This window comes from Symphalangus syndactylus, chromosome 11 (genome assembly GCF_028878055.3).
Source record: "Symphalangus syndactylus isolate Jambi chromosome 11, NHGRI_mSymSyn1-v2.1_pri, whole genome shotgun sequence".
NCBI classification, from domain to species: domain Eukaryota; kingdom Metazoa; phylum Chordata; class Mammalia; order Primates; family Hylobatidae; genus Symphalangus; species Symphalangus syndactylus.
This window is the reverse complement of record NC_072433.2, coordinates 36106860-36130344: the sequence shown is the minus strand read 5'-3', so window position 1 is coordinate 36130344 and position 23485 is coordinate 36106860. Positions and strand designations below refer to the sequence as shown.

At 52.5% G+C, this 23485-nt stretch overlaps 1 protein-coding gene across 1 annotated transcript; it reads left to right on the top strand.

Moving 5' to 3' along the window:
- The first annotated feature begins 684 nt into the window (after positions 1 to 684).
- Positions 685 to 21975, top strand: ADGRG3 (adhesion G protein-coupled receptor G3). The gene is made up of 12 exons (XM_055299156.1): positions 685 to 786; positions 5713 to 5866; positions 8615 to 8753; positions 10596 to 10742; positions 11594 to 11728; positions 12233 to 12272; positions 12665 to 12765; positions 12905 to 13017; positions 16531 to 16811; positions 16990 to 17083; positions 18239 to 18522; positions 20954 to 21975. Exons 1-12 carry the CDS (start codon positions 729 to 731, stop codon positions 21061 to 21063), a joined length of 1656 nt encoding a protein of 551 aa, XP_055155131.1. The 5' UTR covers positions 685 to 728; the 3' UTR covers positions 21064 to 21975.
- The last annotated feature ends 1510 nt before the right edge of the window (positions 21976 to 23485 follow it).

Sequence of the window (23485 nt, the reverse complement as noted above, 5' to 3'; positions counted from 1 at the left end):
GGAAGTGGCCAGGACGGATGTCAGCCCAGGCCTGACCAGCCCCCGGGGCCGCACTCCTGTCTTCCTGCTACCCTGCCTCTGGGTTCGTCCTGTTATCCAGGCTGGTGGGGGAAGCTCAGGCCGCAGGGTCAGCTCCTGCTCTCCTCCCACGCCCTCCAGCCTGATTCAAGCCATAGGCACCATCCGGGTCTTCATCCTCATGCCCAGAGCCAGGCTCTGTGCCCAGCTTGTTGCAGGTCTCATCAAACCCTGACACAGCCTTAGGAGGCAGCCCCATTGTCATCTTCACTTTACAGAGGAGGAAACTGAGGCTCAGAGAGGCTCCCAGATGGTGAGAGGAGGGGTCTGAGTAGGTGCGCCTGACTCCAAAGCTTGTGCTCATCACAGTTCCCAGGGATCTGCTCTGAGCCAGGCCTCTGTGGCCACCCAGACCCTAGCCCCGTAGATCCCACCCCAGTGGGGCCCTGGGGGCACATACCTGGGTGGGCTCAGCAGCTCCCTCTGCAGGTGGACTCAGGGTGCGGTGAGACTGGGAGCACTGCCCAGTTCCCCACACTCACCTTTCACAACCCAACCAATGGCGCCATCGAGCAGGAAGGGTGAGAAAGAGGACACAGGAAGCCAGAGTGGTGGGGCTGCAGGGTGGGGGCAGGCCAGCTCAGCAGAGCCTGGGGCCAGAGGGCCAGACAGCCACAGAGCTCCAGTGGCGTGGGCAAGGCTGGCCAAGGATGGCGACACCCAGGGGCCTGGGAGCCCTGCTCCTGCTCCTCCTGCTCCCGACCTCAGGTGAGTGGCTGGCACCTCATCCCCTCCTGCCACGCTGGGCCGCCCCTGCCCTGCTGAGGGAAGGATCCAGGGACAGACACAGGGACTGGAGAAGGTGAGGAGTTGGGGTGTCTGGGATGTGTCCTCCGAGACCCCCAGTGGCCGCCTCAGCACCTCCTCTAGCCCTGTCCCTTTGGGTCAGTCCTGTCCTTCCACTAAAACTTGCTCAGGACTGGTCTCAGGTTCCCTTTGGTGTTCCACAGTGCCCTGGAGATAGGGGAGGTCGGAGGGTGCTCCCTGACTCCCCAACCTGGGCTGTGTCTCCCTGACAGGCCTGGCTCTGGGACAGGGGTTGGCCCTGGGCAGGCAATTCTCCAGCTGGCTTGTGGGATCCTCGGGACGGGATTCGGACACTCTGGAAGCTGAGGCCAGGAAGGTCTGTCACCTCGTTCTTCCGGCCCTCTCCTCCCGCACATGTCACCCCACACCGGCTCCCTCTCCCAGTCTCAGCCACGACCCCTTGGTCCTCAGTGGCCTCAGCCAGGATCCACACTGCTCCCCGTCACTCTCCCGTCTCACACACAAACCCATGGTGCATCTCCAGAGGCCATGGAAGTGCCCAGGCCTTGCCTTTGCTGGCCTCTCTCCCAGGAAAGCTGTCCCCCTACCCCTTGCCCACATAGCCGGCTCCATTTACCCTTCTTGGCCTCTGTGGTGTCTTAGCAACCCTCTCGGACAGAGGGAGGTGCTCCCCCGTTAGTGCTCCCTCCTCAGTGCTCCTGTCTCGGGGCCTTGCGGGCCACTCTCGTTTTGCTCCTGACTCGGTGAGGGGCCTGCATGTCCATCTCCCTGTGTGTCCAGCGTGTGGTCGTGTGACTTTGGCCACATAGATCAACTCATTTGGGCTTCAAAGAACCCTCTTCTTTTCAAACACTGGGATATTCAGTGGAGTGAATCAGTCCCTGGCTCAAAAAAGGGTGGGAGAGGACAGCACTGACCTCCTAGTGGCCCCGGGAGGCCCTGGTACAGAGCGGGCCACCGGGCAGCCCTTGATGGACGGATGAACGGAGCCACCGATGGCAGCTGTGACCAGGGCTCTTGGGCGTCCTCAGGCCCCAGCTGTCATCGCTGGTTGGGCCTTCAAGGCTCCTCCAGGTGATGCTGTTTCCCCCATGGTGATGTGGGTCCTCTGGTTGGGGCAGAGCAGCAGCCATTTGATCGAGCAAGAAGCTCTGAGAGGTCTACACACAGGAAGGTCTGCACACTTCCTGTGTGGACAGTGATGTGTTAGTATCCATTCTCCATTTGCCCATTCATTCATTCATTTATTCGGGAAGCATCGATGGTGCCCTCTGCTCCTGCTGGTACCACTTGGCCCCTGCCCTCAAAAGGCTCACAGTCTGCAGGAGTGACACAGTGTGGTGGGGACTTGCATGTGAGACCCAGCTGTTAGGGCTGAGCAAGGGGTGGATGCAATGGAGGAGCTGGCATGAAGGGACATGCGACAAAGATGCAGGCAGGGCACGGGGAGCAAGGAGGGTGGTCGCTGGGCAGGCTGGCACCTGGGGCAGCCTTCAGCACCGTGAAGTCTAAAGGGCCCAGGAGGGAGTGACCCCCTGGGCTTCTACAGCCAACTGTGGCTGCAGGAGGGAAATGGCGGTGGTTTGCTCACGGTGAGCCAGCAGGGGCTGAAGGAGCCGTGCGGGGTGGGGACAAATGCCCAGCCTGCCCTCTGACCTCCAGTCCACTTTCCACTTGCTGACCCGCAAATGAGGCAGCCCATGGAGGCCAGGCTCTGGAGCATAGAGGGTCTGGAGAGGAGGGGGGCGCTATCCCACCCACAGGCCTAGCACAGGGTCTCCTTGTCTACATGAAATGCTTGCAGTGTCTTCAAAGAATAAACATGGAAAAGATATTTAATTATCCTGTCTGTGTAGGGTGCTTGCCAAGAGCTTCACTTACATGCCTGCGCTGAAATTCATGGCAATCCGGGAGGGAGGCTCTGATGTCACCCACCAGGGGGCTGCCTGCACCTGCGCCCATTTGTGACAGCAGGGCCGGGATGGCAGAGAATGGCATCTGCCCTCAAGCTGACAATGTTCTCTCCCCTCCTCTCCTGTCCTCTTCCTTCCCCTTTCATCCCCTCCTCCCCTCTCCTCTCTTCTTCCGTCTCCCTGTTTCTGTTTTCCTCCTCCTCTCCCTCTTCTCCCCTTTATTTAAAAAGCAAACGTGGATCATATTATATTCATGCTCATCTATCATTTTCATTTCCCATTAAACAATGCATCATCAATATCTTTATAAACTAACAGAAATTTACAGTTCCTTTGTAAGCTATCTAAAACGAATTATCACATATAGAGTCCATTATTACAAAATCCACTCTAAAATTTATTTTTTTTACCCTGCTGTTACTCTTTATTCAGCCATTATTTTTATCATGCATTTTTTTGTCTTAATGATTAAAAATGAACAGTTTTTTAAAAAATGTGACAGTACTACTGGACATGATTTTTAAAAAATCAAATACCAGAGAGGGAAATAAAAAATGGAAAGCAAATGAGCCCCTGCCCACCTCAGCCCCCAGCACCACCCATCGCAGAGGGACCTCTCCTAACACTTCCTGGGGGGCAATCCGAAAAGTGACAATGCAGAGCCAAGACCCACTTCCCACCCTCAATGGGAGAAGGATACAACAAAGTAATTCAGAGTAAAAGACATATAAGTGGCCGCAAATATACAGGTAGATGCTCAAACTCCTTAAATGAAAATAAGATTCAACATCATCTCTCAGACTGGCAAAAATCCAAAAGTTCAGTAAACTATAGAATAATAGGCATGTGGATAAATAGTCACTCTTATCCACTTTGAGTGAGAGTATAAATAGGTACACCATTTTCTGGAGGGAAATTCAATACTTGGCAGTTTTTTAAAGCACATACAGAAAGTCCTAGAATAGGAATTTTTTTTGTTGTTTTTTGTTTTTTGAGACAGAGAGTCTCTCTTTGTCTTCCAAGCTGGAGTGTAGTGGTGTGATCTCGGCTCACTACAACCTCTGCCTCCCGGGTTGAAGCAATTCTCCTGCCTCAGCCTTCTGTGTAGCTGAGATTACAGGCACCCACCACCATGTCCGGCTAATTTTTCTATGTTTAGTAGGGCTTCCCCATGTTGGCCAGGCTGGTCTCAAACTCCTGACTTCAGGTGATCCACCCACCTCGGCCTCCCAAAGTGCTGGGATTATAGGCGTGAGTCACTGCACCCAGCCTTCCTGGCGGTGTTTTAAAACACATACAGTTAGATACAGAAAGTCCTAAGATAGGAATGTTTTCTATGAGTTCTCAACACAAGCTGAAAAGATGCACATTCAAGAATTCTTATGGCAGATTGTGAAAAACAATGTCCACCAAGAAGGGACCAGTTGAAAAAGTGTTGCAATGCCCATGGAATGGAATAGTTTGCAACTATATAAAGAATGAGGTGGAAAAGTTCTTCAAGATATATTGCTAGTCCAAGCGTGGTGGCTCATGCCTATCAATTGCAGCACTTAGGAAGGCCAGGGTGAGCGGATCCCTTGAGCCCAGGGGTTTGAGATCAGCCTAGGCAACACAGCAAAACCCTGTCTCTACAAAAATTAAAAATAAACAACATAAAAAAATGAAAAACCAGCCAAGCATGGTGGCATGTGCCTGTAGTCCCAGCTACTTGGGAGGCTGAGGTTGGAGGATCGATTGAGCCTGGGAGGTCTAGGCTGCAGTGAGCTGTGATCATGCTACTGCACTCCAGCCTGGGTGACAGAGCAAGACTCTGTCTCAAAAGAAAAAAAAAGATATATTGTTAGGTGATCTTATTTGTGTAAATTTAAAAAATGATGTATTGGCAGGGCATGGTGGCTCACACCTCTAATCCCAGCACTTTGGGCAGCCGAGGCTGGAGGATCGCTTGAGGCCAGGAGTTTGAGAACAGCCTGGGCAACATAGTGAGAACTCCCTCTTCTCAATTAAAACATTTTTTCATTAAAAAAAGTTGTACTTATAAATACTTGCATATGCATACCTTCTGCAAAATTTCCAGAAGGCTGTGCAATAAACCGTTAAAGATGGTAAACTCTTTGAACACCTACAATGAGCTATATCCTTTATCTCTAATCCTTCCCAAAACTTGCAAGGAATATCTTATTAGCTCCATTTTGCCGGCAAAAGATTGAGCCTCAGAGAGTTTAAGTAACTTGCCTCAGGACATACAGTTAGTAGATGACCCAAAGCTTCCATTTCCTGCCCTGTATTAGGTGAAAGGGAACTGAACTAAAAGTCACAAAAGCTGGTCTTTAGTCCTGGAGCAGCCTCCAACTAGCTAGTAACCTTTCTCAAGTCATTTTGCTCGAGGGGCCTTGGTTTGCTGTATTTTCTACCTGTCCCAGGAGGTAGCTGTGACGGTTGTGTGTGCTTCTTAGCACAGGTGTGAGCCACCATGCCCTGCCAATATATCCTTTTTTAAATTTACACAAATAAGATAGTGTGAATGTGGAAGAATGAGGCAAACCAAGACAGAATACATCCAAGAGTTTGACCAGGAGGCCACAGTTGCAAGGGCTTTGGAAGGTCTGATGTGGAGTAACTGAAAAGCCAAGCAGACTCCCTGGAGGAAGGGGTAAAGGAGTAATAGCACAAACGTATGAAACCTTTTATTTACAGAGCCATGTGCCAAGCCTTTTGTACATGCTTTCCCCAAAGCATCCTACCAGCCCTGGGAGATGGGGTATTTGCTTTTACCTTGGAAATAGCCCCAGAGAGGGTCTGCATCCTGCTCAAGTGCACCGTTAGTGTGATGCATGGAGCTGGAATTCTAGCCCAATCACCAGACTCTGGAGCCCCAGCTCCTTTCCCTACTCCTCATCCTTGCTGCCCATCTTCATCCAGCCCATTCACACTCTCTGCATTCCTTCCACAGGTCAGGAAAAACCCACCGAAGGGCCAAGAAACACCTGCCTGGGGAGCAACAACATGTACAAGTACGACGTCTTCAACTTGAATGACAAGGCTTCATGCTTCACCAAGTGCAGGCAGTCGGGCAGCGACCCCTGCAATGTGGAAAATTTGCAGAGGTGAGGGGGACCCCTGAGCTGGAGGGGGAATCGGAAGCTGCTAGGAGGAGAACTATCAGGAAGGGATGGGGCCATCTGCCCCCAAGGCCCCAGAAAATGCTGCTCCCATCTGACCCTTCCACCTTGTTTGACACCACAGTCCCCCCTGACCCAACACCCCCATTCTGGCAGTTGGGGTCCCTACTGATCTAGGGTATTCGGAGATGAATCCACTCCTATCCTGGCCCTTGGGAGTTGTGGAAGGACAGACACAGACCCAAATAATGATGACTCCAGAGTGTATACAGAATGGCAGACAAGGTGCCAGGTTATGCCAGAGGAGGGAAGTTGGCCAAGGCTCCACAGAGGAGGAAATCTGGAAAGGGCTTTGAGGGTGCACAGGAGTTTTCCAGTTGGATCTAAGTAATAGTGAGGATACAGGCAACAGAACTTGAAAGTAATGGGGGATAATTACAATGCTTTGAACTGTAACAATGTAAACTGCGTGGGGATGGAAGAGACAATGGGCAGATGCGATGGGTGGGAGATAGGACTGGAAATATGAGCAGAGACTAAGGTGTGAAGGGTTGTGTAAGCTATACCAACGGGTGGGGGCGGCAGGGCAATGACATATTTTAAGTGCAGGTAGAGTATAGTCAACTCTGCATTTTGGAAAGATTGCTCAGGCTTCAGGGACAGCTACAGGGGTGGTGATGCAGGAAGACATGACCCAGTAGGATGCATCACAGGGGTCTGGGTGGGAGTGAGGGCCGAGCCAGCACCACCAGCAGCAATTGGCATTGTGTGCTTGGAAAGGAGAGATGGATGGGGGAGATGATACGATGCAGACTCAGTAAGACAAGAGACTGGTTAGATGTGGGGGTGAGGGAAATGAAGGGGTTTAGAATACAACATCTTTAGGAGCCATCTCCAAAAATATCTCTGCCTCTCTTTCCTTTTCCCACTCCTAATCAAAGTTGCCTATAACTCTTCTGGGATGCCTAGAAAAGCACGTGGCTTGCATTAGTACTTAATAAATACGTGTTAAAGGAATGAGTAAAAGCCCTGTGCTCTCAGGCTTGGTGTTAGGACAGCCATCTCATTGGATCATGTTATTTCAGTGGCCTGAAAAGGCTTCCATTCCCACCTGCAGCTGATCCAGTAGCTTCTTAGCACCCCAGAGCTGTTCAGAGGCTCCTGTTTGTGCTGCCCAGGTATATACCCAAAATAATTAAAAACAAGTCTCCAAACAAAAGCTTATACATGGGACAGGCACAGCAGCACACGCATGTAATCCTAGCACTTTGGGAGGCCGAGGGGGTTAGATCACTTGAGGTCGGGAGTTTGAGACCAGCCTGGCCAACATGGTGAAATGCTGTCTCTACTGAAAATACAAAAAAAAAAAAAAAAAAAAATAGCCAGGCTTGGTGGCAGGCGCCTGTAATCTCAGCACTCAGGAGGCTGAGGTGGGAGAATTGTTTGAACCCAGGAGGTGAAGGTTGCAGTGACCTGAGATCACTCCACTGCACTCCAGCCTGGGCGACAGAGCGAGACTCCATCTCAAAAAAAAAAAAAAAAAAAAGAAGCAGCAGCAGCAGCAGCAGCTTGTACATGAATATTTGTAGCAGCACTTTTCACAGTAGCCAAAAAAAAAAAAAAAAAAGAGGAAAATACCCAAATGTCCCTCAATGGATGAAGGCATAATTAAAATATGATCTCTCCATACGATGAAATAGTATTCTTCCATAAAAAGAAATAAAATACGGGGGCCAGGCACGGTAGCTCACACCCAAAGTCATCCCAGTACTTTGGGAGGCTGAGGCAGGGAGATCACTTGAGGCCAGGAGCTCAAGACCAGCCTGGGCAACAGAATGAGACACCGACTCTACTAAAAATAATTTAAAAAATGAAATAGGGCCAGGTGCAGTGGTTCACGCCTGTAATCCCAGCACTTTGGGAAGCCAAGGCAAGCGGATCGCTTGAGGTCAGGAGTTCGAGACCAGTCTGACCAACATCGTGAAACCCCATGTTTCTCTACTAAAAATACAAAAAAATTAGCCGGGTGTGGTGGCTCACGCCTGTAATCCCAGCTCCTCGGGAGGCTGAGGCAGCAGAATCGCTTGAACCCGGGAGGTGGAGGTTGCAGTGAGCTGAGATTGCACCACTGCACTCCAGCCTGGGTGACACAGTGAGATAGTCTCAAAAATAAAATAAAATGGAATATCGATAATGCTACAACATAGATGAACCCTGAAAACATTATGCTGAGTGAAGGAAGTCAGAAACAAAAGGCTGCATGTTGTATGATTCCATTCGTGTGAGCTATCTGGAATAGGCAAACTCAGAGACAGAAAGCAGATTAGTGATTGCAGGGGCTGGGGGAAGGGAAGGGAGAGCTTCACGGGTACGGGTTTCCTTTGGGGTGATGAAATGTTCTGGAACTAGATAGTGCGACGGTTGCACAACATTGTGACTTACTTGATGCCATTGAATTGGACACTTTAAAATGGTTAAAATGGTAAATTTTATGCTATGTGTACTTTACCACATGCACAAAAAAAGACAAACACATAAAATACTCAGAGGGATGCCTAGCTGGAATCCTGCAGGAGCAGCCTGGATGGCCCCCAAGCCACTTTTCTTCCTCCTGCCCCGATCCCAGGGTCTTTACTTTGATAGTTTGGATCGGCCCTCTCACCCCAAGAACCTGATGAGTGAGTAACTCAGCCTGCAGGATCCTACCCTCCCCTCATCCCTGGCCCTTTGCAGATACTGGCTAAACTACGAGGCCCATCTGATAAAGGAAGGCTTGATGCAGAAGGTGAACACGACTTTCCTGAAGGCTTTGGTCCAGAACCTCAGCACCAACACCGCAGAAGACTTCTACTTCTCTCTGGAGCCCTCTCAGGTGAAGAGTTCCCCAGCCCTCTTGGCTGGTTCGGACCCTATTTTTCTTGGACATATATTTCAAAACTCTAAGAGAGTTATATCCTGTGATATAACTAGGGCTTGTCCCTCCCTCACATCCCAATTGGCAGAGCTGCATCTGTAAAAATGAGCTCTAAGACTCCTCCAAGCCTAAAATTTCCGTGAGCTCCTCTACTGAGGGAACATATTTGAAACGAGGTAAAGAGTCCGATGGACAGACTCTGGGTTTATGCTGGTCTGGATTCAAATCCCAGCTCTGCCCTTGACCAGCCATTGTGATCATGGGCAGATTACTTTTCTGAGCCTCGGTTTCCCTGTCTATAAAAAGATGAAGGTATTGCCCACTTTCAAGATTAACACGGCCAGGTGCAGTGGTGCATACCTGCAATTTCAGCACTTTGGGAGGCTGAGGTAGGAGGATGGCTTGAGGCCAGGAGTTCTAGACCAGCCTGGGCAACACAGTGAGAGTCCATCTCTACAAAAACAAAACAAAACACAAAACAAACAAAAGATGAATGAGAGGAGCAAATGAGACAATGCACAGGGAATGCCTGGGATAGTGAGGGCTTAGAAAGTCTCCTGCCTTCCGGAAGAAATGGATGTGGTGGTGGAACTTCAGGCAGCAAGGTGAGTTGGTTAGCATTGAGGTACTTTTAGGTTTGTCTGGAGAGAGGGAAATGGAAGAGAGATTCTTTCTCAACCCTTTATTATGTCGCTCAAGCAGCTGAGCCCTCTACAGGGGTTATGCACTGGCCCCAGAAATCACCCACATGTCCTTTTGTTGGGAGTCTGGACTGGGAAGGAGAAAGTTGGGGCCTTCAGCTCCAGCCATAAACCCCCTGTGCCAATGTGCATGGGGTGCTTCTGAGGCAGGCCCTGGGTGGGTCAGGCTGTAGCCCTTAGGGGAACAGGGAGCTCAGAGAATGAATGAAACATGTTTTGCGGCCGGGCACAGTGGCTCACGCCTGTAATATCAGCACTTTGGGAGGCTGAGGTGGACGGATCACCTGAGGTCAGGAGCTCGAAACCAGCCTGGCCAACATGGTGAAAACTTGTCTGTACTAAAAATACAAAATTAGCTGGGCATGGTGGTGCATGCCTGTGATCCCAGCTACTTGGGAGGCTGAGGCAGGAGAATCGCTTGAACCTGGGAGGCGGAGGTTGCACTGAGCTGAGATAGTGCCATTGCACTCCAGCCTGGGCAACAAGAATGAGACTCCATCTCAAAAAAAAAAAAAAAAAAAAAAATGCTTTGCAATGACCACCAAAATATATTTCAATATTCTGACGATTCTTTGTTTTTTAAAAACGTGTTGTTGTTGTTGGGCAGGGAGGATTTGACATTCAGAGTAAATGTGTGTGTCCTCCCTCTCTGCCCTTGTTCTCTCGCTTCCTGAACTTCCTTCCTGACGGTTTTATTCTTTCCATTTATTCCTGAGTCAGAAGCCAGACACTGTCACAATCAAGCTCTATGTAAACTCTGGGACTGTAAGGGCCCTGGCCAAAAGCACACGCCCTCCAGCCGTCCTCATACTTGCACATTCAGCTTGCCCAGGCATCAGGTGCCCAGACAGGCACAAGCTTAGCTCTACTGTCTGGATTGGGAAAATCAAGGCTCCACAAGGGCTATAACTTGTCTAGGGACGCACAGCCTGTGAGGAGCAGAGCTTGCACTGTGCCCCAGGCGTCCTGCCTCTCAGAGCTGACAGTCCCCAGATGCTGCCCCCTACCCAGTGTGCCTGTTTCCCCTCCTAGCTGGGGGAGTGGCAGGACTCATGTTGGGGGCTGGTACAGATGGGACCTGCTGTGTCTGTGGTTGTAGGTTCCGAGGCAGGTGATGAAGGACGAGGACAAGCCCCCTGACAGAGTGCGACTTCCCAAGAGCCTTTTTCGATCTCTGCCAGGCAACAGGTCTGTGGTCCGCTTGGCCATCACCATTCTGGACATCGGACCAGGGACTCTCTTCAAGGTGAGGACTCAGGGAAGCTTCAAGTTTAAGTGCTAGGTCCTGTGGGGGCTCCATGCCACAGCTTGCTGTCCCTGGAGCCTGCCGAGGGATCCGATGGGGACAGAGCAGGCAGTGAGCCTCTTAGTGTTTCTAATGCAGCCCGTGGCCATCTCAGACACCTGTCACTAGAGTCGATGGTCTTCAGACTCACACTGGTCACACGCTCTCAGATGTTTGACCCCCACACATCGGTGCCCTTTGGCTTGTCTATGTGTCCTGGGGGTGCTCGTGTGTCCTTGTCCATGTACAAACATGCACATCCTTTTCTATTCTTGTGCACACACAATCCCATGTGCTCAGCTGTGATCATATCCACACGAGCAAGTGCACCCATGCCCTTGTACATGTGTGTACCAGGTATGTGCACCCAGAGGTGTGCATCCACTCCTGTGCAGATGTGTGTACCCCTGAGGGCTAGTGTGCTCCCCCCACCAGCCCCCTTTCTACCGAATGCACACTCACGCTAAGACCCTCAGGGGCACGCTGTCCTCCCCGCTGACTTCCATTTCTTGGCTGATCTTGGCCCCATGCCCCCTCTAGTTAAGAGGGCAGAGGAGCTCTGGAGGCCAGCAATGGAGAGCTGTCATGTGCACAGCTTTGTAGCCAGTCGACCTGGCCCAGGCCAAGCAGGAGACCACTGGGAGCAGCAGGGAGGAGGCTGCCCGTGACTCCTTGGCTCCCTGGTCCCCTGGTCTCGAACTCTGCCCTCCAAGCAAAGGCCATGGGTTCCTGGAGGCACCTAGGAACCCCAGCCTTGGTGGGTTGGGATGGCCCCTTCTGCAGCCTGGCCTCCCCAATCTCCCCTTTCACAGGGCCCCCAGCTCGGCCTGGGAGATGGCAGCGGCGTGTTGAACAATCACCTGGTGGGCTTGAGTGTGGGACAAATGCGTGTCACCAAGCTGGCTGAGCCTCTGGAGATTGTCTTCTCTCACCAGCGTCCACCCCCCGTGAGTCCCCTGCTCAGGCCTGGCAGTCACTGCAGGGCAGACAGGCGAGTGGGCACACCTGGGCCTATGGGCCCTGCATGGGACATTACACATCTATCCCCTACCCTTCCACAGTCACCCAGAAGAAGCCATTAGGGCCGTACACATAATTGGATCCAAGGCCACACCCCACAGAGGCACACATGAGGACCTGGCAAGCCCACCTGCATACACACGGCATTCCACATCCTCCACACCCATGCTCCCCTGACACGCACACATGCATGCAGACAGGCAAACCCTCCCACCCACAGCCCCACACCACAGTCGCACCCTTCACATGCCGGCCCAGGGCTCATCAAATGATGCACTTCATTTTTCTGTGTGGCCCATGGGCATGAACCTTGCTTTCTACCTAATGCACACTCACGCTAGGACTCGGGGGAGCACACCGTCCTCCTGCTTCCCCTGCCCTCCCCCAACCTTCCCTTTTCCTCTCTCCTGACTTCCACTCTTCGGTTTCAGAACACGACCCTCACCTGTGTATTCTGGGATGTGACTAAAGGTAGGGCCTGGAGGACCTTCTCTGGGGTAAGACAGGAAGGGAGGGTATGGGCTGCACTGTGGGGTGGGGCTGGCTCCACTGGCTGAGTCCCTCCCCTGCCTTCCTCTCCCGTCCCCTCCCCTCCTCTTTGCTCCCTCCATCGCCTCCCTTCCTCTCCCCTCCTCTCCTCACCTCCTCTTCCCTCTCCCCTCCCTTCCCTATATTCCCTTCCCCTCTGTTCCCCTCCCCTCCCCTTCCCTCTCTCCTCCCCTCCCCTCCCTATATTCCCTTCCCCTCTGTTCCCTTCTTCTCCCCTCCCTTGCCCCCCCCTCCCTATATTCCCTTCCCCTCTGTTCCCCTCCTCTCCCCTCCCTATATTCCCTTTCCCTGTGTTCCCCTGGCCTCCTCTCCAGGGCCCACTGGAGACTGGGCTTCTGAGGGCTGCTCCACGGAGGTCAGACCTGAGGGGACCGTGTGCTGCTGTGACCACCTGACCTTTTTCGCCCTGCTCTTGGTAACAGCCCCCTCCACTCTGATCCCAGCCATCCCAGGGGCTTCCAGCTCCTGCCCTGGGGAGGGGGCTGCTTGGTGGTCTTTGGGTATATGGGCCTGGCCTCCAACTGACGTGGTCCGGGTTCTGGGGTCACCCGCAGAGACCCACCTTGGACCAGTCTACGGTGCATATCCTCACACGCATCTCCCAGGCGGGCTGTGGGGTCTCCATGATCTTCCTGGCCTTCACCATTATTCTTTATGCCTTCCTTAGGTGAGTGATCCCCACCTCCCAACCATGTCTCCCTCCCGCCCTCAAGGGAGGCAGCAGGGCAGGGTGGGAAGCACTCAGGTTGCACAGCCTCTGACTGATGTCCTCTCCACATGTTAGTGTCCTCATCCCAAAATGGAGCTTGGGGTTGAAATGTGTCAGAGCTATTTCAGGAGCAAGTGGCAGAAACTCAACTCAAATTGGCTTAAACATAACAGGGAATGTGTGGTTCACGTAACTGAGAATAGCAAATAGCAAATAGGGGTCATGTAATTGAAAAACCCAAGGTGCGTGGACTTCAGGCAGGGTTCGATCCAGGGGGTCAAAAGAGGTCCCCAGAACTTGGTCTCCCTCTGCCTCTCATAGCTTTGCTCGCCCCTTGACAGTCACATCAGGCAGCTTCACCACCCTCAGGGACCCTGGCTGCCTCAGGATTGCATCATAGCTCCTTAGCTGCTTAGGCAGAAATAAAAGAAGTCTCCTCTTTCCAAGTATTCTAAGATGAATCCCAGGATTGAGAAGGATTTTATTTTGAGATAAAACAGAAAGATGCAAAAATAGTGCAGAGTCTTATGGTTCCTTCTCCCAGATTCCCCCTATGGATACATCCTAGACAACTGTAGTTCAATATCAAAGCCAGCAGCTGGTGGTACAGTACTGTTGACTAGAATATAGACTTTGCTCAGTTTTCACCATTTTTTATGTACATTCATGTGTGTGTGTGTGTGTATGTGCACGCGCTCGTGCAGAACATTATCATTTGCAGGGCCCAGTCCAAAATGAGAATATAGAAGGCCGGGCGTAGTAGCTCATGCCTGTAATCCCAGCACTTTGGGAGGCCGAGTCAGGTAGATCACCTGAGGTCAGGAGCTCGAGGCCAGCCTGGCCAACATGGTGAAACGCTGTCTCTACTAAAAATATAAAAAAGTTAGCTGGGCGTGGTGGTGTGCACCTGTAATCCCAGATACTCAGGAGGTTGAGGCAGGATAATCGCTTGAACCAAGGAGGCGGAGGTTGCAGTGAGCCGAGATCACACCATTGTACCAGCCTGGACAACAAGTGCAAAACTCCATCTCAAAAAAAAAAAAAAGAGAGAGAGAGAGAGAAAGAAAGAAAGAAAATATATGGCCTCTTATTCAAAAAATGTTAAGAATGTCACGATGTCGACAGTAGAACATTAAATCCTTCTGCCTATGGGGTCCTACAGAGGTCACATGCTCATGAAACTGGCCCTGTGTGAGCATGTGTGTGCATGTCTGTGTGTATCAGCCTATGCAGTTTTATCCCGTGTATACACCAGAGTTGAGTCTTACTGGTCTAACTTGGACCATGCGCCCATGCCTGTCTGGGTCACTATGGTCAAGGGATGGAATACATAGATTGGCCAGCCAGGCCATGAGTCTGCTCTTGGGTTTGAGCTAACAAAGAACCCCTGGCCCCTGACTTATGTCGTGCTTGAGAGTGGGGACAAGTGTTCCTCGGGGAAACCTGGGGCTGTGTCCAGAAGAGGTGGGAGTGAGTGCAGGGCAGGCAGAAACAGCAGAGAGCAGTGCAGCCCGGGCCCAGGCCATGGCTGAGGGACCCACAGGATCTGCCAGCTTGAAGGAGCCTAGGGGAGCTCCCAGTGCCCCAGCTTGTCCTGTCCCCCGCCTCCTGGGGGTCCCTGGGGGTGGCCTAAAGCAGCCCTTGGGTCTCCTGCCCCTGCATCCAGGGCCGTCCCACGTGCCCCTGTTTCAGCATTTGGCCCCAGGCTGCAGCCCCCACTAGGCCCACCCACTCCATCACAGACCAACCCATGAGTGTAAGTGGTGCCCCTCATCCACACCCTCCAAGCCCTGGCCTAGGACATGGTCCCCGTCCCCAACAAGCCGAGTGTGACTTGCCAGCTGGCCACATTGCTGGACCCTGTGAGTGGGGCTTGGAGTGCCAGGAGAAATTACCACCAGCTCCCCAGGGTGGGGTCTGGCATCTCAGGTGAGGTGGACATGATCCCAGATGCTCCTCCAGGAAGCCCCCGGCTCCCCTCCCTCGGCTGAGAGCCCTTTTGGATCTGGTTTGCTAAGAATTCAGAGTGGGGGCTCCAGAGAGAGGGAGGTGAGCCTGGTGAGTCACTGGGCAGGGAGTCTGGAGCCCAGGGTTGGAGCCTCTGCCCTGCTCTGTGACCCCGTAAAGCTCCCGTCCCTCTCTGAGCCTCACTCTCCTACTGCATTTTCGGCTTCATGCATCCACCCACCTATCCATCCACTTCACCAATGAATCCATGGTCCCGCCACTGTTAGGCCTGAAGTTCACAGCATGGGAGAAACCCAAGGAGGGAGAGGATGGGGAGTTCCACTGTGCTTCTGGGAAATGTCCAAATCAGCCCAGGCTAAGGGGCATTCAGAGATGGCCTCCCCAGAGGGAAACATCCAAGGGGCGTTTGAAAGGCAGAAGAAGAGTCAGGCAAAGAAGGTAGGAGGAGCTGGGGAGCAGGGAAAGGCATTGAGAGCAGAGGGAAGAGCACTGGCAGAGTCTGGGAGGTGTGAAAAATCAGCATGCATTCAGAGAACTGCGAGTTACACAGTTTGGCAGCTGTTACCAGATGGTGCTGCGCAGTTCCAGGCTCTTGGTGCCCCGAACAGAGAATTAGATGAGACACACAGAGAGAGCCAAGCAAAGCAACAAGGACCTGCCAGCTTGAAGGAGCCTAGGGGAGCTGTATTCCACACAGTATTCCACTCTCAGAGGGGGAGAGTGGGCTGACCTCTGCGAAATGAGATCAGCCTCACCTTGGTGTAGTTTGGGTCATTCCAGGTGTTTTTTTTTCTTCTCGTCCCGAGGCTGCCTAATCTCTAGCCAGTGTCTGGCTTTTGACTGACAGGTGTGTTGCTCAGTTACTTTGGGCCCGTGTATGTTTGTGCGTCACCTCCATCCCATAATTTTAAGTACATGTATGATATGCAGCCCATATGCATGAACCTTAAGTAGCTAATTATCATACAGGGTTATGTGAAAGAAACTTTTTCTCTCTAATGCAAATGCCCGTCTCTGAAGAGCTGCCCCTTACTGGTTTGGTCCGGATCTTGCCGGCCATGGGGTCCCTTTTTTGTATCACTTTTGTCTTGCCTGCTGAACGTCTGCTTTTCATCTCACTTCTTGCTCACCCGTCCCATTCACCTTGTTTCTATTCTCTGCTTTTACTTATTCTGCCATTTATCCAGCTTTTAATTTCCTTTGCTATTCTCCTGCCTCATTTTCCGGCCTCATTTTCCCCATTATCCTGCCTCACATCGATCAAGGGATGAGGCTGGCAGGATCCGGAACCCACAGGGCCCCGTGGGCCATGAGAGGCTCCTGGACTTGAACCTCAGGACACTCTCACTCTGGCTACCAGCAGGGACGGAAGCTGGATGAGCGGGCAGGAGCTGGCAGTGGGGGTGGAGAGCCATAGGCTGTTGGGGTGGACAGGCCTGGGTGCCTCATGGGAGCTCCCCATGGGAGCTGTGGCCCCTGGGGGCCTCTTATTTCTCACCCCAGGCTTTCTCGGGAGAGGTTCAAGTCAGAAGATGCCCCAAAGATCCACGTGGCCCTGGGTGGCAGCCTATTCCTCCTGAATCTGGCCTTCTTGTTCAATGTGGGGAGTGGCTCAAAGGGGTCTGATGCTGCCTGCTGGGCCCGGGGGGCTGTCTTCCACTACTTCCTGCTCTGTGCCTTCACCTGGATGGGCCTGGAAGCCTTCCACCTCTACCTGCTCGCCATCAGGGTCTTCAACACCTACTTCGGGCACTACTTCCTGAAGCTGAGCCTGGTGGGCTGGGGTAGGTGCTGCCTGGATGGACAGAATAAACGGCCGGCCCCGAGGGTGCAGAGGGAAATAGCCTTGGGGAGAGAGAGGAGGGGTTCCCAGAGCTGGAGGGATGGCCCATGTGGAGGGGATGTGGAGGAGGACGTGCCAATAAGCCCTAGTGGTGCCATGCCGTTTCCCCTTGTGCCCAGGCCTGCCTGCCCTGATGGTCATCGGCACTGGGAGTGCCAACAGCTACGGCCTCTACACCATCCGCGACAGGGAGAACCGCACCTCTCTGGAGCTGTGAGTGGCAGCTGTGGGAGCAGGGGTGATGCCAGCTCCCCGGCTACACATATCGGGGCTGGAGAGAGGTGGGGAGAGGAGGGATTTCTAGGAAAATCTAGACCAAATATGTCAAGACCAGAAGAATCCTCAGATCCAGCGATCTCATGGCACAGAGAAGTAAACTGAAGCCTAGAGAGAGAGGAAGTGAAGTGAGAGAGGGGGCCTGAGAAAGGAGAGGGAGAACTGGACCAGGAGGCAGGATGCATTACTCGAGCCTGGGCCAACACGAGCCCACATGGCACCTTGAGGCAAAGTAAAGAAGGTCACCCCGTCCGCATGCGGGGTGCACAGGCTGGAGAGTGGAGAGTGTGTTGGATTTCAGCCCCCACCTGCTGCCCAGCCAGGTGTCCTTGTTCAGGCCACCACCTGCCCAGTGATTCCCAGTAGCCCTGGGTCTAGTCCGGACTCTGCCCTGCCTGCTGTGTGTGTGACCTTGGCAGGCCCGATCTCTCCCAGGGCCTCAGTCTCCTCATCTGCACCATGGGGCAACTGATCAACATGCTCTTTGAGGCCCTTTGCCCCTGCAGTGCAGGGGGCAGTGGAGCTGAGTTCAGTTTCTAGACTCCCACCTTGGGATCCATGGGGCACCCACCATTGGGCCCATGGCTCTGTGCTAAGAGGAGCTGGTGAGGCCTTGGACCTGTCCCCAGGGCCTCGAAAGCAGGGGCCCCAGGAGCTGGAGAGGTCACAAAGGTGCAGGCAGTGGGCTGGGTAGGGACTGCAGTGGACTGGCAGTCACAAGCCCATCTAATTAGCGGCCAGTTACTATCCTTCAGGAGGGCATCCACAGAGCTGCCAGGTGTATGATTTTATAGGAGAAGCAGAAATCTAGGTGTTTACACCAAAGCTTCTGATTTTAAAGGTGGCCACTAATTCAGTTTTTTCACAATGTAATATGGGGCAAATGAAACATGTCTTTGAGGTCACTTTGGCATTAAAGAGACACCAGGCTGGAGTCTGGTGACGGCCCCTCCCACAGCGGGAGAGCCAGGGATTGATGGATGGAAACAGGAGAGGCACCTTCACAGACAGAAAAGCTCAGCCAGGGGACTTCCTGGGCTTGCTGGCCAGAGGTACCGCTCCCAGTCCCACCACAGCTGCCCCCTCCTCCAGATGCTGGTTCCGTGAGGGGACGACCATGTACGCCCTCTATATCACCGTCCACGGCTACTTCCTCATCACCTTCCTCTTTGGCATGGTGGTCCTGGCCTTGGTGGCCTGGAAGATCTTCACCCTGTCTGGTGCTACAGCAGTCAAGGAGCGGGGGCAGAACCGGAAGAAGGTGCTCACCCTGCTGGGCCTCTCGAGCCTGGTGGGTGTGACATGGGGGTTGGCCATCCTCACCCCATTGGGCCTCTCCACTGTCTACATCTTTGCACTTTTCAACTCCTTGCAAGGTGAGGCCCCTGCACCAGGGAGGTGATGGGCTGTGTTGTCTGTCCCAGGAGGTATTGGGAGGTGGGGAAGAGGATGGTTTGCAAGACACAGGACTCTGTTCAGGCTAGCTGAAGTCAAGGATGTTGATTTCAAATATTCAGAGCAAGGATCCAGGGCAGCAAAGTTTGGCTGCTGTATTAGTCCGTTTGTGTTACCATAATACAAACAAATACTGGAGACTGGGTAATTTATAAAGAAAACAGGGTTAATTGGCTTGTGGTTCTGCAGGCTGTAGACAAAGCACAACACCAGTATCTGCTCCTGGTGAGGCCTCAGGAAGCTTCCAATCATGGTGGAAGATAAAGGGGAGCCAGCGTATCACATGGCGAGAGTGGGAGCGAGGGAGTGGGGAGGCGCCATGCTGTTTTAAACAAGGAGATCTCGCAAGAACTCCGAGCGAGCGCTCACTCATCACCAAGGGGATGGTGCTAAGCCATTCATGAGGATTCGCTCCCATGATCCAATCCCCTCCCCCCAGGCCCCACCTCCAACATTGGGAATCACATTTCAACAGGAGATTTGGAAGGAACAAACATCCCAGACATATCAGCTGCCTTCATGGGAGCTGCTACCAGGATCAGAAAAAGCCACCCAAACCAAAGCAGATATGTTCTCTATCTTTTTCCTGGAGCTATGGAGTCTCTCACCTAGTGTCTGTGGAAACTCCTTCATTCTCTCTCCACTTATCCTTTACTACCCATGGCCCCAAATTGTTACCCAACATGGCCACCGTAACCCTACCTGACCTTGCAAGTTGGGTGTCCATCGTCCATCTCTGGTCCAATCAGCTGCAACCAGAAGGGCAGAATCATGTGATCTGATGTCCACATGACATGGATGGGATCTCCAGGGATCTATGGAGGTAGGAAGGAAATGCTTGCTGTGTTTGTTACTAGCCCCCACAGGGCCCTTCCTCTGAGATCCCAGCAAAGGGGTAAGAGCAGTCCATGGGCTATGGTTTGTGTGTGTTCTCTTTGCTCCTTACATCCACAGCCCAGAGAGGCATCACAGTCTGACTGTGAGAGAAACAGCCAAGACCGGAGTGATGAGACTCAACCTGTTCAGAGAAGTCACTAGAAACCCAGGCGTCCTAGATGCAGCGGGTACAAGCCCCCAAGACCAGGGCTGGCTCTCAGCGCCCCATGAGACTGTGGCTTAGTGGCTGGGACCAGGCAGCCCTGGATCCAAATTCTAGCCCCATCCCTGACCCAGCAAGTCACTCGGCTCCTCCCATCCTCATTCATCTCAAAAATTGGGATAATCCCATACTTATCTCATCAGATTTTTTTTTTTTAATTGAGATGGAGTCTTGCTCTGTCGCCCAGGCTGGAGTACAGTGGCACGATCTCAGCTCACTGCAACCTCCACCTCCTGGGTTCAAGCAATTCTCCTGGTTTCAGCCTCCTGAGTAGCTGGAACTACAGGCACATACCACCATGCCCAGCTAATTTTTGAATTTTTAGTAGAAACGGGGTTTCACCATATTGGTCAGGCTGGCCTCAAACTCCTGACCTCAGGTGATCTACCTGCCTCAGCCTCCGAAAGTGCTGGGATTACAGGCATGAGCCACTGTGCCTGGCCTGTCGGATTTCACAATGAACAATGACAATGCACGTGTGGGAACCACTAGGTCTTCAATATGTGGGAACTATATTAATAATCATAGAAATTATGACTGTAAGGCCATCTGAGGCTGTCTCCAGATGGAGAATCATGAGTCCATGCCTGGAGAATCCCAGGGGTTGATGGTTGGGGAGAAATGCACCTTGAAACTATAGCTGATGTCATTATTCTTTCAGAGGTTACCTTAATATGCTTAATATGTAAGCCTGCACACTTCACTCTACTAAGTTTCCATTGGGTCTGAGTTATTCTGTATTTCTCTCTTCCTCTCCAATACAACAGAGCCCATGGTATTCTTGAATTGCCCATTGAACTCTTCTCAATATTTGTCTGTATATAGAGGTTTAGTTACAGATTTCCTTGAAACATGCGGTTTTTCTAAGTCATGTTCTATATTTACTATAATTTCTTTCACCCCACACTTTCCCTTTTCCTCTTGCTGGAGTGCCCCCATAATAATCCTTTATAGAGGGAGTGATGGTTGTTTTGTATGTCTGAAAATTCCTCTATTTTGCTCTTTCTTTTCTGTAATAGGCATCTGTAGATATTTTATTTGAAGGTCTCTGTTTTTCATTTCCAAGATTTCTATTTGGTTCTTTTTTATTTCATTTTTGAAATGGTTGTGAAATGGTTGCATTTTTGCCTGACTTTCCCAGCAGTTCTTGAGTGGTTACGGTGGGTCTCCTCCCTCTCAACAGCCACCAGCCCGACTGCCCCACTCCCTGCCCACCCCTTTCCAGGCTCACCGAGGCCTCTCTTCCCTAACAGGTGTCTTCATCTGCTGCTGGTTCACCATCCTCTACCTCCCAAGTCAGAGCACCACAGTCTCCTCCTCAACTGCACGATTGGACCAGGCCCACTCCGCATCTCAAGAATAGGAAAGCATGGCCTTGCAATCTGGACTCAGCTCTGGCTCGCTGTGTGACCTTGGTCAGCTCTGTGCCTCCCTCTGGGCCAGCTTCCTTCTCTGTACAATGTGGCTGGGGAGGGAGAGGATGGGACCAGGTTGGACCACGTGGCATCAGAGGTCCCATCCAGATCCAACTGTAGGTCCAAGAGTCCACGTAAGCAGGTTTGCAAGGCTCTAAATTTCCTATAGTCCTGAGACCCCCTGCCAGCAAAAAGTGACAGTCACCTCCATGCCCTGCCCTCATTGCAAAGCCCTCACTCACCTTCTGGTCTCAGCAAGGGAGGAGAGTCTGTTGTTGGTGTAGCCCTGGAAGGAGCCCCCAGCCTCTCCCCTCCTCCTCCTTGTCACTGGCCTCCCACAACTCCCCCTCTGGCTGCCTGTAACCTTGAGGGGCATTCAGGAGGCCAGCGTTCCCTCAGGCATTGGGGGTTTGTTTTGCGGGGTGGGAGTTGATCCACCCACCCAGTCTGCCCCTGGTCTCTGCCCATCCCATCAGAGCCCACCCTCCTGGAAGAGACCCCCACGTTCAGAGTGCTGGGAGCCCTGCAGGTGTCCAGGGACACTGCATTTCAAAGAACCACTGAGTGGGTGAGCTACCTTGGGCAAACCCCCCACTCCTGACTCTGACCGCCACGTGGGTGGCCCAACCTCTGACCTGCTGTCATCATAGAGGTAGCAATCAAACGATTTGGGGCTCAGCACACCTGGGGATGCTCCCACTCATTCAGTGTGTGGGGCCCCTAAGTAGAGGCTAGGCATTGCCACTAGAACCTGAGCTCCTAGAGAACAAGGACCTGGGTGGCCTCGCTCACTGTTCCAGCCCAGGCTGAGCACAGGGCCTGGCTCGTGGCAAGCCTTGAATAAATATTTGTTGGCTGAATGAGTGGATGTGTGAGTTTGGCGCCAGCCTGGCAGAGCCCTGAGCCAAGGGGGTGTCTCAGGCCAGACCTAGGTTGGGCAGGGCACTTCCAGCAGCTGGGGCTCTATGTCACAGTCACGTGCAGGTTTCTCAATAGGAAACAAAAAGAGGCAGAGACAGAAGAGATGGGGTAGAGATACAGAGATGGAGAGACGGAAAGACTTAACAGACCGGCCAACACAAAGAGGGAGAACGGAGGCGGAGAGACAGATGCAGAGAGATGGCAGGCCCACGCCGGCTCCAGCGACCCCCTTACTCGGGGGGAGCAGTGAGTGTTAACATCATTCCCCTCCCTGAAGCCTCACCGCACAAGTCCATCCCTCACACTACCCACAACTTACCAACCTTCCTCCTTACCCGGCCCCCAACCCTCTCCAGGGAGCTCTGTGGACTGTCAAGCCCTGTCTGCAGGTGAGAAGTTATTGTCACTATTAGGCCTCCCCCAACAGCCCTGGAAGCTGCAGGCTGCAGCCCACCTCCCCACCCAGATGCTGGGTGCTAATGTTGACTGCAAATGGATGCGCTTCGCTTCCCCTCCAAGCTTGCAAGCAGTTGAAAGACAGGAAGGCAGGCCCTCACTTTATGCAAGTCGCTGTGTTCCTGGAAGGGAAATTCTGGGGTGCGGACATTGCATCAGTTGAGCCACAGGAGCAGTTCTGGTGGACAAACTTGGTGTGTTTTGGGGCTTATCTTCACAGACATCTGTTTCTCACACCGAAGGTCTCAACTCCCTTATCTCAAAGTCTCAGGGATAGTAACCTGAGAAACAGCTTTTCCACCATCTGATAGGTCTGGGCTTAAATCCTGGCTCAGCTACTTAGGAGCTGTGTGATCCTGGGCATTTTACTTCGCCTCTCTGAGCCTCAGTTTCCCCATCCATAAAATGGGGATTATACAGTCCTTACCTCATCCTGACAGCATTAAATGAAGTGACAGAAATAAAGTGCCCAGCGCTGACTCTGCAGGAGTTGGTCAGCTCCCCCACCCTGCCTTGATTTAAAGAAAGACCAGCCAAGGGTAATGGCATGATGAAATGGAGGCCCAGACAGGCCCAGCCACCTGCCCAACTAAGGTCACTCCATGGGCTGGGCTGAAGCTAGGGCCAGGTCTCCCCCGGTTGCCCTCATCCCAGAGTGGTCCCTGAGTTTAAGGATTATCACCTGGTCCTTGACTGGGCTTGATGACTCACACCTGTAGTCATAGCACTTTGGGAGGCCAAGGCAAGAGGATTGCTTGAGCCCAGGGTTCGAGACCAGCCTGGGCAACATGGTGAAACCCCATCTCTACTAAAATACAAAAAAAATTAGCTGGACATGGTGGCGTGCGCCTGCAGTCCCAGCTACTCAGGAGGCTGAGGCAGGAGAATTGCTTGAACCTGGGAGGTGGAGGTTGCAGTGAGCTGAGATTGCGCCACTGCACTCCAGCCTGGACAACAGAGCAAGACTCCATCTCTTAAAAAAAAAATTATCTA

Excerpts from the sequence above, each read along its gene's own strand:
- ADGRG3 (XM_055299156.1), top strand. The coding sequence starts at position 729 with ATGGCGACACCCAGGGGCCTGGGAGCCCTGCTCCTGCTCCTCCTGCTC. Across the intron at positions 8,754-10,595 it reads TCTCTCTGGAGCCCTCTCAG|GTTCCGAGGCAGGTGATGAA; the intron begins GTGAAGAGTTCC and ends CTGTGGTTGTAG. Across the intron at positions 12,766-12,904 it reads CCTTTTTCGCCCTGCTCTTG|AGACCCACCTTGGACCAGTC; the intron begins GTAACAGCCCCC and ends GGTCACCCGCAG.